The sequence below is a fragment of the Mercenaria mercenaria genome, unplaced genomic scaffold, assembly GCF_021730395.1.
Source record: "Mercenaria mercenaria strain notata unplaced genomic scaffold, MADL_Memer_1 contig_3589, whole genome shotgun sequence".
Taxonomy (NCBI): Eukaryota; Metazoa; Mollusca; class Bivalvia; order Venerida; family Veneridae; genus Mercenaria; species Mercenaria mercenaria.
Genome location: NW_026461742.1, coordinates 19,489 through 33,001, shown reverse-complemented (window position 1 = coordinate 33,001; position 13,513 = coordinate 19,489). Strand labels below are relative to the sequence as shown.

The 13,513-nt window shown below is 36.5% G+C and overlaps 1 protein-coding gene across 1 annotated transcript in view; it reads right to left on the bottom strand.

Annotated features, from left to right (window-relative positions):
- Window positions 1–13,513, bottom strand: part of LOC128553209 (protein mono-ADP-ribosyltransferase PARP14-like) — a gene marked incomplete at its 3' end in the record, with an annotated part of 34,441 nt that overhangs the window by 17,515 nt on the left and 3,413 nt on the right. Inside the window, exon 4 of the mRNA XM_053534330.1 lies at window positions 7,347–7,477. Within this exon, the coding sequence (XP_053390305.1) occupies window positions 7,347–7,477 (131 nt within the window). The remainder of the gene's footprint in view (window positions 1–7,346; window positions 7,478–13,513) is intronic.

Sequence of the window (13,513 nt, the reverse complement as noted above, 5' to 3'; positions counted from 1 at the left end):
TTCAGACGCTTGCTTAATAAATATGTCTACTCTGTCCCAAAATTCAGCCTTAAGATTTGGTGCTCGATATATACCACAGATAAGGAAAGACTTCGTTTTATCGTAAATTTGGATGCTCAGAGATTCAGGTAATATATTTTCAAGTTCAAATATTCGTTTTGGTTTAAGATGCGCATTACAGTAAGTAAGGATACCTCCTGAATGTGGCGAAACATCTTTGCGGAAAATTTTATCGAATCCTTCGAGCGCTGTGCTTTCATAAGACTCTGGAAAAAGATGTGTTTCGGTAAAAGTAAGGAGGTCCAAATCTAAACAATTATCTTTGATGTATTCCAATTTGTTTCTGATACTCCGAATATTTTGATGAATTAATGATAAACAGTGATCTGCATTATTATCTGGTCCTGGATTAAGTTCTACGTCGCCAGCTAACATAAGAACTATTTTAACTAGACTGGCTGAGTAAGAGATGTCAATTTGATTATATATACTTTTGTTGCTACATGACATGTTACGTTGCATGGTCAGCTTTTAACGAGAATTTTCAAGAATTCTCTCCCTTAATTATTGACTGTGTTAAAGCAATTCCCTTCAAATCGGATTGTCTCCCTTACATTCATGTCCCAAGTCAATAATTCTTTGTCATGGAATTTGCATTGATCTAAAATTTTGCTTTGGGTAATACACGGAAATTAAGCTCGCATGTTACTCCATAGAGGCAACAAAACATGTAGCTAGTTTTTGATATAAATCATGTTGTTTCATAGATTCATATAGAAATGATATAAAACATTTCTGTAAAGAAAGAACAACATCATGTTAGTTTATGATATTGCGAAATTCATGTTGTCATGTAACAGAAAATGAAAACATTTAAATAAACTTCTTTTCTTTTCTTTTGAAACTTTGAATCCCGCTAAACATTGAAATCCGAGAATTATTTCATAAACGAGCTTTCCCACAAAAACATGTATAATAGTTTTCCTGGAGAAAAACGGAACTTGTGTGAAGATACATGTATTCTCATTCTGTTTGATATAACGATACTTTTGTTTAACTTTCATTCCTAGAAGTTTACTCTTTAAAATATGATAAAATAAAGTAATAAACTAAGCAACACTGTATTTGACAGGCAATGGCAAAAAAAAAAAACAACGAGCAATTTAACAAAGTTAAAAAAACATACATGTTAGTAAAACACGCGAACACATGTTTTATTAACTTGCCTTTATCCTAAATTTTCTATAGAAATCAAGGAAAGAAAGAATCTATTTAATAATGAATCAAGTTTTTGATTTTTTTATCAGCATTGGTGTATGTGCATCATTGAGATCCGAACTCATTTTTTTTTAAAAAAAGATCTGATCCGCCCTGTCTACTTATCTATAGTGTCTAAGTTACTTAGTCTTGTATAATCAATGATATACATAAATCAAATATGCCATTCAGATATGTGTTTGTACATACTATACAAATCAATCATGAAATCAAATTTATCCGTGTAAACTAAAGTCTTTAGCTGTAAAGGTGGCTAGTTTGCATGCTTTCCACGAACAAAACCGTGACAAAAAATGAAGGTCGTACAAAAAAGATAATCCTACCGTGCAAACCCACGGAATACATGCTATTAAAATTTGTGTTTGTTTGTTTGCTTGTTTTGTTCTCAAGCTTGGATTTCATTGTTTAAAATAGACATGATATTGCGCGACTGTAAATTTCACCCTTTCTTTGCACAGCCTGGAAACCATGTTGTGTCTTTTGTTTAAATAAAAGTACACGTTCTCTCTCCGTCTCACCAGCTTTCAATGAGTGCCTAACTTGCAAAGTACACTATTTCATAAGAAAATTATTCTTTGACGTATTTTTTCTCCTGTCGGCGAATGCTTCAATATTCCAAAGATATTTAGCTTTCAGTTTAGCTTTTCATTTTTAAGAAAAAAAAAAAGATCTGATTCGCCCTGTCTACTTATCTATAGTGTCTAAGTTACTTAGTCTTGTATAATCAATGATATACATAAATCAAATATGCCATTCAGATATGTGTACATACTATACAATTCAATCATGAAATCAAATTTATCCGTGTAAACTAAAGTCTTTAGCTGTAATGTTGGTTAGTTTGCATGCTTTCCGCGAAGAAAAACCGTGACAAAAAATGAAGGTCGTACAAAAGAGATAATACTACCGTGCAAACCCACGGAAAGCATGCTATTAAAATGTTTGTTTGCTTGTTTTGTTTTCAAGCTTGGATTTCATTGTTTAAAATAGACATGATATTGCGCGTCTGTTAATTTCACCGTTTCTTTGCACAGCCTGGAAACCATGTTGTGTCTTTTGTTTAAACAAGTGAATGAAGTATTGCCATGCAATACAAAGTCCCCTACTGGAAGGCACCTAATTTTCTCTACTGCAGTATAACATAATGAACTGATATCTGTCAATGATGTATAAACAATATTGTACTACATATACAATATGTTATAACACCACACTTGGATTAAAATGTGCATGTATAAAAACCCACAGTTGTTTTCATATTGAATTCTTTTAGCTGATTATAAAAATGTAAGTTATTTATAATAACAACAAAGGGAAATTAATCTTTAAAAAAAAATCTATATAATATAAGTCCACAAGAAACCCTTTACAAGGTAGAGATAGGTCAAAATACACCTAAAATTGGATGTAACTTGCATGCTGTACAACAGAAAAGTGGTCTCGATTTTTCTCTACCGCCAGTAATAAAAAAAGTTACAATAAAATCTATTTATAGTAAAACAAAGGGGCGTAATTCTAAAAAAAAGGTGCCTCAAGGTGGTGAACATTTGGTCCAAGTTACATCAAAATCCCTCCATGCATGAAGAAGAAATGTTCCGTACAAAGTCATTCTTGAATTTGACCTTTGACCTCTAAATATGACCTTGACCTTAGACCTAGGGACCTGGTTCTTGCGCATGACATGTTGCCTCATCCAGGGGAATATTTGTGCCAACTGATATCTAAATCCTCCTTTGCATGACAAAGTTATAGACTGGACAGGAATAAAATCCTCTTGACCTTTGATCTCAAAGTGTGACATTGACCTTTAAGCTAGGGTACTGAGTGTTGCGCATGACACGTCGTCTCATCATGGGGAACATTTTTGCCAAGTAATATTTTAATCCCTTGATGGATGACAGAGTTCTGGATCGGACAGGGAAAAAACCTTATTGACCTTTGACCTCCGATTGTGACCTTGACCTTTGAGCTAAGGGTCTAGGCTTTGCGCATGACATGTTGTCTCATCATGGGGAACATTTGTGCCAAGTAATATTAAAATCCCTTCATGGATGGCAGAGTTATGGACGGGACAGGAAAAAAACTCTGTTGACTTTTGACCTCAATTGTGACCTTGACCTTTGAGCTAGGGGTCCGGGATTTGCGCATGACACGTTGTCTCATCATGAGGAATACTTGTGCTAAGTGATATTAAAATCCCTTAATGAATGTCAGAGTTATGGACCGGACACGAAACAGACCCTGTTCATGCTATTTTAACATTTGACTGCTAAGTGTGACCTTGACCTTTGAGCTAGGGGTCTGAAAGTTGTGCATGACACATCGTCTTATTATGAGGTACATTTGTGCCAAGTAATATCAAAATCCCTTCATGGATGGGAGAGTTATGGACCGGACAGGAAAAAAGCCTTGTTGACCTTTGACCTCCAATTGTGACTTTGACTTTTAAGCTAGGGGTCCAGGTTTTGCGCATGACACGTCGACTCCTCATGGGGAACATTTGTGCCAAGTAGTATTAAAATCTCTTCATGGATGGGAGAGTTATGGACCGGACAGGAAAAAAGCCCTGTTGACCTTTGACCTCCAATTGTGACCTTGACCTTTGAGCTAGGGGTCCGGAATTTACGTATGACACGTCATCTCATCATGGGGAACATTTGTGCCAAGTAATACTAAAATCCCTTCAAGGATGGGAGAGTTGTGGACCGGACAGAAAAAAAGCCCTGTTGACATTTGACCTCCAGTTGTGATCTTGACCTTTGAGCTAGGGGTCCGGGTTTTGCGCATGACACGTCGTCTCATCATGGGGAACATTTATGCCAAGTAATATTAAAATCCCTTCATGGGTGACAGAGGTATTGACCGGACACGAAACTGCGGACGGACAGACGGACGGACGGAATGACGGAAAAGTGAATTCCTATAGTCCCCGAAACTGATTTTCAACCAGTAGGGGACTAATAAATGTACACATTCTCTCCCCCTCTCACCAGCTTTCAATGAGCGCATAACTTGCAAATTACACTATTTCATAAGAAAATTATTCTTTGACGTAATTTTTCTCCTGTCGGCGAATGCTTCAATATTCCAAAGATATTTAGCTTTCAGTCGGAAATAATGTAATTTATGTTGATTCGTATTGTTCTCATAAAATGTTTGGTGAAAAATCAAAGCTCTGTTCTATTCTGTTCTGTTTTTTTCTTTCTATTTTTTGACTAATGAGACAATTATGAACGTTATTATTTCAAAAGACTATATTGATTCGTACGTCAGTTGTTGGTATATGCAGTTCCGTAAATTAACACCGTTTAAGTTAGATCAGAACTTTAAGAAACCTACAAGTTTTTTATTTCTTGATACACTTTGAAGTTAAATGGAAGCAAGAAGCCTTTACCCTATTACACTTTTGATTATACTATTGTATTGTTTATAAAGTCAAAAATATCTACATATGTGATAATAAATTGTCATACTTTGGAAAATATAATTTATTTGCCTCTAAAGTAAAAGAAATTGAAAAGTTTAGGGTTTTTCACTATATGTTCAATATAAGCGATGGTGATACTTTTAAAACAAAATTGGAAGCAAGAAGATGTTCGGTTAGAATAAAATTTTCACATTAAATTAAAGAGAAGAAATTGATGTATACTGTCATATCTGGTAAAATATTCACAAGCCAAAAGACGACATATTTGAAATTAATCATTGAAAATAATTTTCCTATATAATCTATTGCTCAAAGTAATATCAGCAGGGACACCAACATTGATTATCGGATAATTTTCAAGGGGGACAACCTACTATGATAAGCCAGTCAAATATAATAAAAGCTGGGGATGGTAAAATGGCGTAAAGGCAGAGTGATGAACCAAGATGGCAGGCAACGTAAGCAAAGCGTAAGTTTATACTAAATTTACATAAGCATGTAACTATTGTTTGAAAAATAATTATTAATTTTTACTAAATTTTTGGTGATTGCAGAAATATTAAAATATCTTTGTCTAAAATTGTACGTTTTTGTTTTCAAATGATCCCTGTTATAATGTGAACCGATTGCCGCTCTCCACGAGATTAAATCGTTCCCAATTAGGGTATTGTGTCAAAATGGTGTGGAAAATAAGCGAACATCGGTTACAAAAGAAATGAAATGATATACAGAAAAAACGCACATGAGGGTGCACAAGAGTGACAAAAGGACGGCCGGGCGAACATCCAAAACAGAAAAGTACAACATATAATGCTACAAAACAGATCATGGTTCTTTGAAAAACGACTAGGAAAGAAAAATCCGGAAAAACGCAAGGATTTAGTATCATCCGTTAGATTAAGGGGAATATTCTATATCAGTAAGATACGTATTAGCGCGGTCAAATTAAGTAGTAATAATGTGGTATTACAATACAATATTATATACATGTATATACACTATATACATGTACATATAGGGAAAAGTGATCACGCCCCCTGGCGGCCATGTTTATTGACGAATCGATAAGATATGAATAATCTTGGTAGAGGGTGACGTAAGGACCATTTGTGTGAAATTACTTAAAAATAGGACCAGTTGTTTAGGAGATGTCGTTTACAGATTTTGATATTTATAGCTCCGGTGGCCCCTATGTGCAACCAAACGGAACCATTCGAACAACTTTGGTAGGGAACTACCCAAGGAACATCCAGGCCAAGTTTCATCAAAATCCATTCAGTGGTTTTGGAGGAGATGTCATTTAAACACAATTGTTGACGACGGACGGACGACTTGACGGACGGGCGACGGACACAGCGTTATCATAATAGCTCACCATGAGCACGTTGTGTTCAGGTGAGCTAAAAAGCTCTGTTGATCTTTGTCCTCCAAGTGTGACGTTGACCTTTCAGACCATTGTCTGAACATGGTAAACATAAGTGCCAAGTAAATTAAAAACCCTTGATGAATGACAAGAGTTAAGGACCGGGAACAAAATTGCGGATGGACAGAATGACGAACGAATTGATGGAAAAGTGCAATCTTATAGTCCCTGGAACTGGTTTTCACCCAGTAGGCTACTAGTAAAGATAGTGTTAAAATGCGTGAATCCATGTGTAATATAATGTTTATGTATCACAGAATACACATGAAAACATTATTATCGTTTCCATTTTTTCAAAATTGTAATTCAGGAAATGTTGAAATTTGAGCAGTTTCTGATACAGAACAAATATTTGAGATAGAAGAACCTTATTCCAGACTGAGACCATTTTTCATTTTCATGGAGAGTCACTGACTTCCAGAATGATCTTTCTTTAAAATTGAAGTTTGATGTAAAGGCTGGCAGTTAACCTAACCAGTGTTCCTGGATTCTGTACCAGTACAAACCTGTTCCATGCAAGTAACTGCCAACTTCCCCACATGAATCAGAGATGGAGGACGAATGATTTAAGACACAATGTCTTTCATCAAATCGTCACGGAGGACATACGCCCCGCCCGAGAATCGAACTCGCGACCCCGCGATCCGTAGACCAACGCTCTCCCTACTGAGCTAAACGGATTCTAACCTGGGTCAGTGCGGCAATTAAAATTTCCCTGCAGTCTTGACTAATACACCATATAGAACACCAGAGGAACCAATTACGAACGATTTTCAATTTTGGACAGAAAAAGTAGTTAAAAACAACTAATTCTTGTGTGTTTCCATATCTTATAATCTGCCAGTAACTAAGTCTCAAGGCCTTCTTAAGAAATATAGCAATAATTTTCTGATATAAAAAATGGTTGTGATACGATCTGGAGGTCAGTGCAGTTAAATGATTTTATGTTTATGGAGTAAGCGTAAACATAAACATTTTTTTTGTAAATGATTCTGCTTCACCAAGTAGAGAATAGTTAATGATTATATATTATTTCCTTTTAAAACCAAGAGACCAACTGAGCTAGAAACTGTAAAAGGCTACTACATACTGTATTTGCATTGATGATGCGTACATTATTCCGTGCTTGGTTGAATGTATACGTCGTTATTTCAATCTGGGTCATTAAGTAAAGCATATGTTTAATCTAATCTGGATCATTATAGTGTGTTGTCTTACCTTTTGCTCGCTTATTTCTCCTTTAACAAGGGTTACTTGCACTTGCCCTACATTATTTGATTGTTCTGTTTGTTTTACAGAAATCGCTGCGTCATTTGATTGCTCCATCTGTTTGCCAAGTCTGAAATTTCCTAAAAATAAATGAAAAAAAACTCTTACTTAATATTAACTAAATGTGTTTATCAATCAAAATAACATATCTTTATTTTGCTTCTCTCTGCTTTGTGAATTTGAATTATTCCGGCCCGTCTTGACGAAACAGTATTCGGATAGGAATATTTTAGAACAAGGCGAAATGTTGTAGTAGCTTTTTAAAGTTGTTTGCTGTGCAATTATGGAGTCAGGGGACAGTTGATTAAAAAATTCAACGAATTTGCTTCGATACCAGTGTGAAAAGAAAAGCACCGCCTGCGGGTATCATCGCTCATGTGCTGGTGCTGGACAATATGTAATAAAAGAGGTATGGTTTCTCGCCCTTTTACTCGTCTCAATTAATGACAAAAATGTGTGGAGTTTCAAAACTTGTGTCAGTCGGGGCGGGGCCATATCTGACCCTAGGGAAATAATTTGAACAATGTTGGTAGAGGACCACTAGTGATGCTTCATAACAGATATTAAACCCCTAGGACCTGTAGTTTTGGAAAAGAAGATTTTCAATTTTTTCCTTATATGTCAATATAAACCATGTGACCCCCAGGGCAGGACAATATTTGACACTAGGAGTATTATTATTGGAACAAACTGGGTAGATGCTACATTCTAGATTTCAAAGCCCTAGGACCTGTGATTTTTGGTAAGAAGATTTTTTTAAGTTTTTCCTTTCGGCTGCCATGGCAACCAGAGTTCTGGTTTGAACAACTTTTACAGCAGACCATCCAAGGAACATCCCTGTGAAGTTCCACCAAAATTGGCAAAGAGGTTTAGGAGGAGACACTGTTTAACGGAAAATGTTGGAGGATGACGCACGACGCACAATGGACTATCTCTGACTACAAAAGCTCACCCTTTAGCACTTTGTGCTCAGGTGAGCTATAAAAAAAGAAATAAAAAGAAACAAGAGCTGTTCGTAAAACAACACACTTGACTCTCAGTACCTGACTCTGAATTAGAGCTTTGCCGGTAAAAACCTTTATAAAATTTTAACCAAAAATTATAAGTTAAAAAGGGGCTTAACTTTGTCAAAATTTAAACCAGAGTTATTTCTCCTGGTGAGCTATAAAAAGGAAATAAAAAGAAACAAGAGCTGTTCGTAAAACAGCACACTTGACTCTCAGTGCCTGCTTCTGAATTAGAGCTTTGCCTGTACAAACCTTATAAAACTTTCACCAAAAAATTATGAGTTAAAAAGGGGCATAACTCTGTCAAAATTTAAACCAGAGTTATTTCTCCCGGTGACGAATTTGATAGTGAATAAATATTCTAAGCTTAGATACAAAAGCTTTGATAAGTCAAGCTGACAAGAGAGTCATGCTAACCCTATATCGCTAACCTGTTAAACTTGGCCTTGGAATCATCAAGATAAACATTCAGACCAAGTTTCATGAAGATAATGGTCATAAATGTGGCCTCTACAGTGTTAACAAGCTTTTCCTTTGATTTTAGTGGTGACCTTGTTTTTGACCTCACATGACCCAGTTTCAAACTTGGCCTAGGAATCATCAAGATAAACATTATTACCAAGTTTCACGAAGGTAGGGTCATAAATATTGTCTCTGACTGTTAACAAGCTTTTTCTTCTATTAAAGCGTATGACTTAGTTTTTGACCCCACATGACCCCATTCAAATTTGACCTAAGAATTATCAAGATAAACATTCCAACCAAGTATCATGAAGATGGGGTAATAAATGTGGCCGCACGTGTGTTAACAAGATTTTCCTTTGATTCGACCTGGTGACCTTGTTTTGAACCCATTTGAACCCAGTTTTAATTCTGGCGTAGGAATCAGCAAGATAAACATTCTGACAAAGTTTTAAAAAGATAGGGTCATAATTGTGGCTTCAAGGATGTTTTACTTTGATTTGACCTGGTGACCTAAATTTTGACCCCGCATGACCAAGTTTCTAACATGGCTTAGAGATCATCAAGTGAAACATTATGTGCAAATTTGTATCAAATCAAAGCATAAATGGCTGAAAGGGCAGTTACTTTAGGACCCATGATGGAATCTTGACGATTGTCGGAAAGAACCGAGGTCTTATTGTGACTTCAATTGTGTGTAAGTGTAGATAAAATCGAATGTAAAATATCACTTCTATCGTATTCACAAGGTAAAGATTAACACATTTTTTTTTTCTTTCAGGGGTAAATCAGGGGTAACTCCGGAACCTATAATTAGATCTGACGGACCAAGACCTATTGTTGTTAAAGATATTTTGCAAGTATGTATCAGATCAAACCAAAAATGAAGTCTCTATATGGTTACGAAAGCCAGAATAGTAAATTTTGGTTCTTTAAGGGGCTTAGCCCACTCTGCAACCCATGACGGGATCTGGCCAGTTTCCAACAGGAACCGAGATATTATGCCAATATAAGTTGTGAGCAAGTTTAATTAAAATCGATGGCATGATGTGGTCTCTATCGTGTTCACAAGCCAAAATAGCAAATTTTGGCCCTTCAAGAGGTCATAACTTTGGAACCCATGGTGGGATCTATCCAAAAAGGAACCGATATTATGCCAATACAAGTTGTGTGCAAGTTTGATTAAAATTAATTGAAAAATGTGATCTCTATCGTGGTCACAAGAAATTGTGGACGACCGGCGGCCGGCGATCACAAAAGCTCACTTTCGTAGTGACAGTTGAGCTAAAAAGAGAAGAGGTACTTAAAAGGTATTTCTATTTTAAGCTCCAGTGACCCCTTGAAGAGGCCAATGCACCAAATTGAACAAACATGGACCTTATAATGATGTTCCAGACAAGTCTGATAAAGACACATCATGCAGTTCATGAGAAGTTATTTAAATGTATTTCTATTTCTAACACTCAACGGAGCCAAGTGTCTCCAAGTGAACAAATTTGTTAAAGGACCTCATAATGCTGCTACAAATCAATTTTGATGAAGATCCATCAAGAGGTTCATGAGAATAAGTCATTTAAAGGCATTTCTGATTTCAACCCTAGCGACCCCCTAAAGGGGCTAAGAGCACCCCAATAGAACAAATATTGCAGAGGCCCTTATAAAAATTCTGCATATAAAGTTTGATGAAGATCCATTGAGCAGTAGTTGTTAAAAGGTATATTTATTTTCAGTTTGATGAAGATCCATTGAGCAGTAGTCATCAAAAGGTATTTTTATTTTCAGCCTGAGTGGCCCTTAAGCCAACAGCCCTCATTTGAACAAGTGAATTCGATGAGAAGCAAATAATTTCATTAGTCAATATCAATTGAACAGAATACGAATGTTTTGATGTATATAATAAATGTATGTCATGTTGATCCTGACTAATGTATAATAAGCTCAGCTTTTAGAATCATATGAAGTTATTTGAAATGTGAGCTTGAAGTGTAACTAGAACGAAATATTGTATTCCAGTAGTTTGGCACCAAGTGTCGCTGTTTAACATGTACATTTTAAAGAACAGATGTTCTTAAGAGAGCATTTTCAAGTAAGAAATCTTGAACGTGGGTGGTGACGAGGCTGAGGGAGGGGGTATGTGGTTACAACTTTACGTGTAGATGAGGGTACAAAACTTCATATCTTGATAATAAATATTGATGGGAAAAAAAAAGATATATATTTTTTTTTGGGGGGGGGGGGGGGGGGGGACGGGCGGGTGTGCATAATCGGGATGACTTGGTGGAGGAGAGAGGTGAAGGTTGATATTTTTTTTGAAAAAGGGAATGAAAAACAAGAGGGCCAAATGGCCCTAGGTCGCTCACCCGAGAAACACATCATAACACACCATAACAGCGTAAACATGTTTGACCTAGTGATTCATAGAAAAAAAAATCTGACCAATTATCATTAAAATTGGTGTGTATGTGTGTGTTCGGGTTTAACGTCTTTTTCAACAATTTTTCAGTCATATAAACGACGGTGTCTACTTGCAGCAGTGAGCACAATGCCCAACTTTATAGTGCTGCCTCACTGGAATATCACGCCGTAGACACGTGGCATGATACCCCACCCAGTCACATTATACTGACTTCGGACTGACCAGTCCTAGCACTATCCTCTTAATGCTTAGCGCCAAGCGGGGAAGTTACTAGTACCATTTTTAACGTCTTTGGTATGACGGGGATCGAACCCGCGACCTCCCGCACTCAAAGCGGACGCTCTACCACTAGGCTACCGAGGCGGTTCATTAAAATTGGAGCAAAAAATCTTGAGTATAAATAACTATTTCTTTGATTTGACTTAGTGACCTAGTTTTTGACCCCAGATGACCCATATTCGAACTTGACCTAGATTTCATCAAGGCTATCATTCTAACCAAATTACATGAAGATCAATTGAATTGAAAGATACAGCCTCTATCGCATACGCAAGGTTTTTCTTGATTTGACCTAGTGACCTAGTTTTTGACCCCAGACTACCCATATTCGAAATTGACCTAGATTTCATCAAGGCAACCATTCTGACCAAATTTTATGAAATCCAGTATAAAATGCAGCCCCTATTGCAAACACAAGATTTTCCTTGATTTGACCTAGGGACACAGTTTTTAAACCCAGATGACCCATATTCGAACTTGACCTTGATTTCATCAAGGTTATCATTCTGACAAAATTTCATGAAGATCAGTTGAAAAATACAGCTTCTATCGCAAACACAAGGTTTTTCTTTGATTTAACCTAGTGACCTTCTTTTTGACCCCATATGACCCATATTCAAACCTGACCTAGATTTAATCAAGGCAATCATTCTGACCAAATTTCATGAAGATTAATTGAAAAATACAGCCTCTATCGCATACAGAAGGGTTTTCTTCGAATTGACCTAGTGACCTACTGTTTGACCCCAGATAACCCATAATCAAACTCAACATAGATTTTATCAAGGCAATCATTCTGACTAAAATTCATGAAGATCAATTGAAAAATACAGCCTCTATCGCATACACAAGGTTTTTCATTGATTTGACTTAATGACCTAATTTTTGACCCTAGATGACCCATTTTTAAACTCGGCCTAGATTTTATTAAGGTTAACATTTTGACCTCATTTCAGAAGATCAATTGAAAAATACAGCCTCTATCGCATATACAAGCTTTTAATTTGATTTGACCTAGTGGCCTACATTTTGACTCCAGATGACCCATATTCATACTTGACCTAGATTTTATCAAGGCAATCGTTCTGACTAAAATTCATGAAGATTAATTGAAAAATACAGCCTCTATCGCATATACAAGGTTTTCCATTGATTTGACCTAGTGACCTAGTTTTTGATTCCAGATGACCCTTTTTCAAACTCGACCTAGATTTTATCAAGGTAATAATTCTGACCGAAATTCATGAAGCTTAATTGAAAAATACAGCCTCTATCGCATACAAATCGTTTTTCTTTGATTTGACCTAGTGACCTAGCTTTTGACCCCAGATAACCCATTTTCAAACTCAGCCTAGACTTCATTAACGTTATCATTCTGACCAAATTTCATGAAGATCAGTTGAAAAATACAGCCTCTTTCACATACACAAGCTAAATGTTGACAGACGACAGACAGACAGACGGCAGACAGACAGACGACAGATGACCAGTAGTTTTAGAGGAGATGTTTAAGCAAAAGTGACGGACGACAGACGATAGACGACAGACGGACCATCCACCCTGTACTAATAGCTCACCCTGAATCTTCAGTTCAGATGAGCTAAAAAGGACTAAACCATAGTCCTATTGACCGGGTTTGATGAAGATCCATGAAGCCATTCATGAAAAGATGCTATTCACAGGTATTTCTATTTTTAACTCTAGCAGCCCCTTGAAGGGGCCAATCGCCCCCAAATGAACAATGTTGGTGAATGACCTTATAATGATGCTACAAATCAAGTTTGATGAAGATCTATCCAAAAACATTTCCTATTATACCCAAACAAACGAAGTTTGGGAGAGGGGGCTATATAGGAGTGAGCTTGTCGGTTGATCTGTTGGTTTTCAACTTTTCAGAAAGCTTGACAGATTTAAATAATTCTGGGTACACAGGTGTAACATCATGAAATACA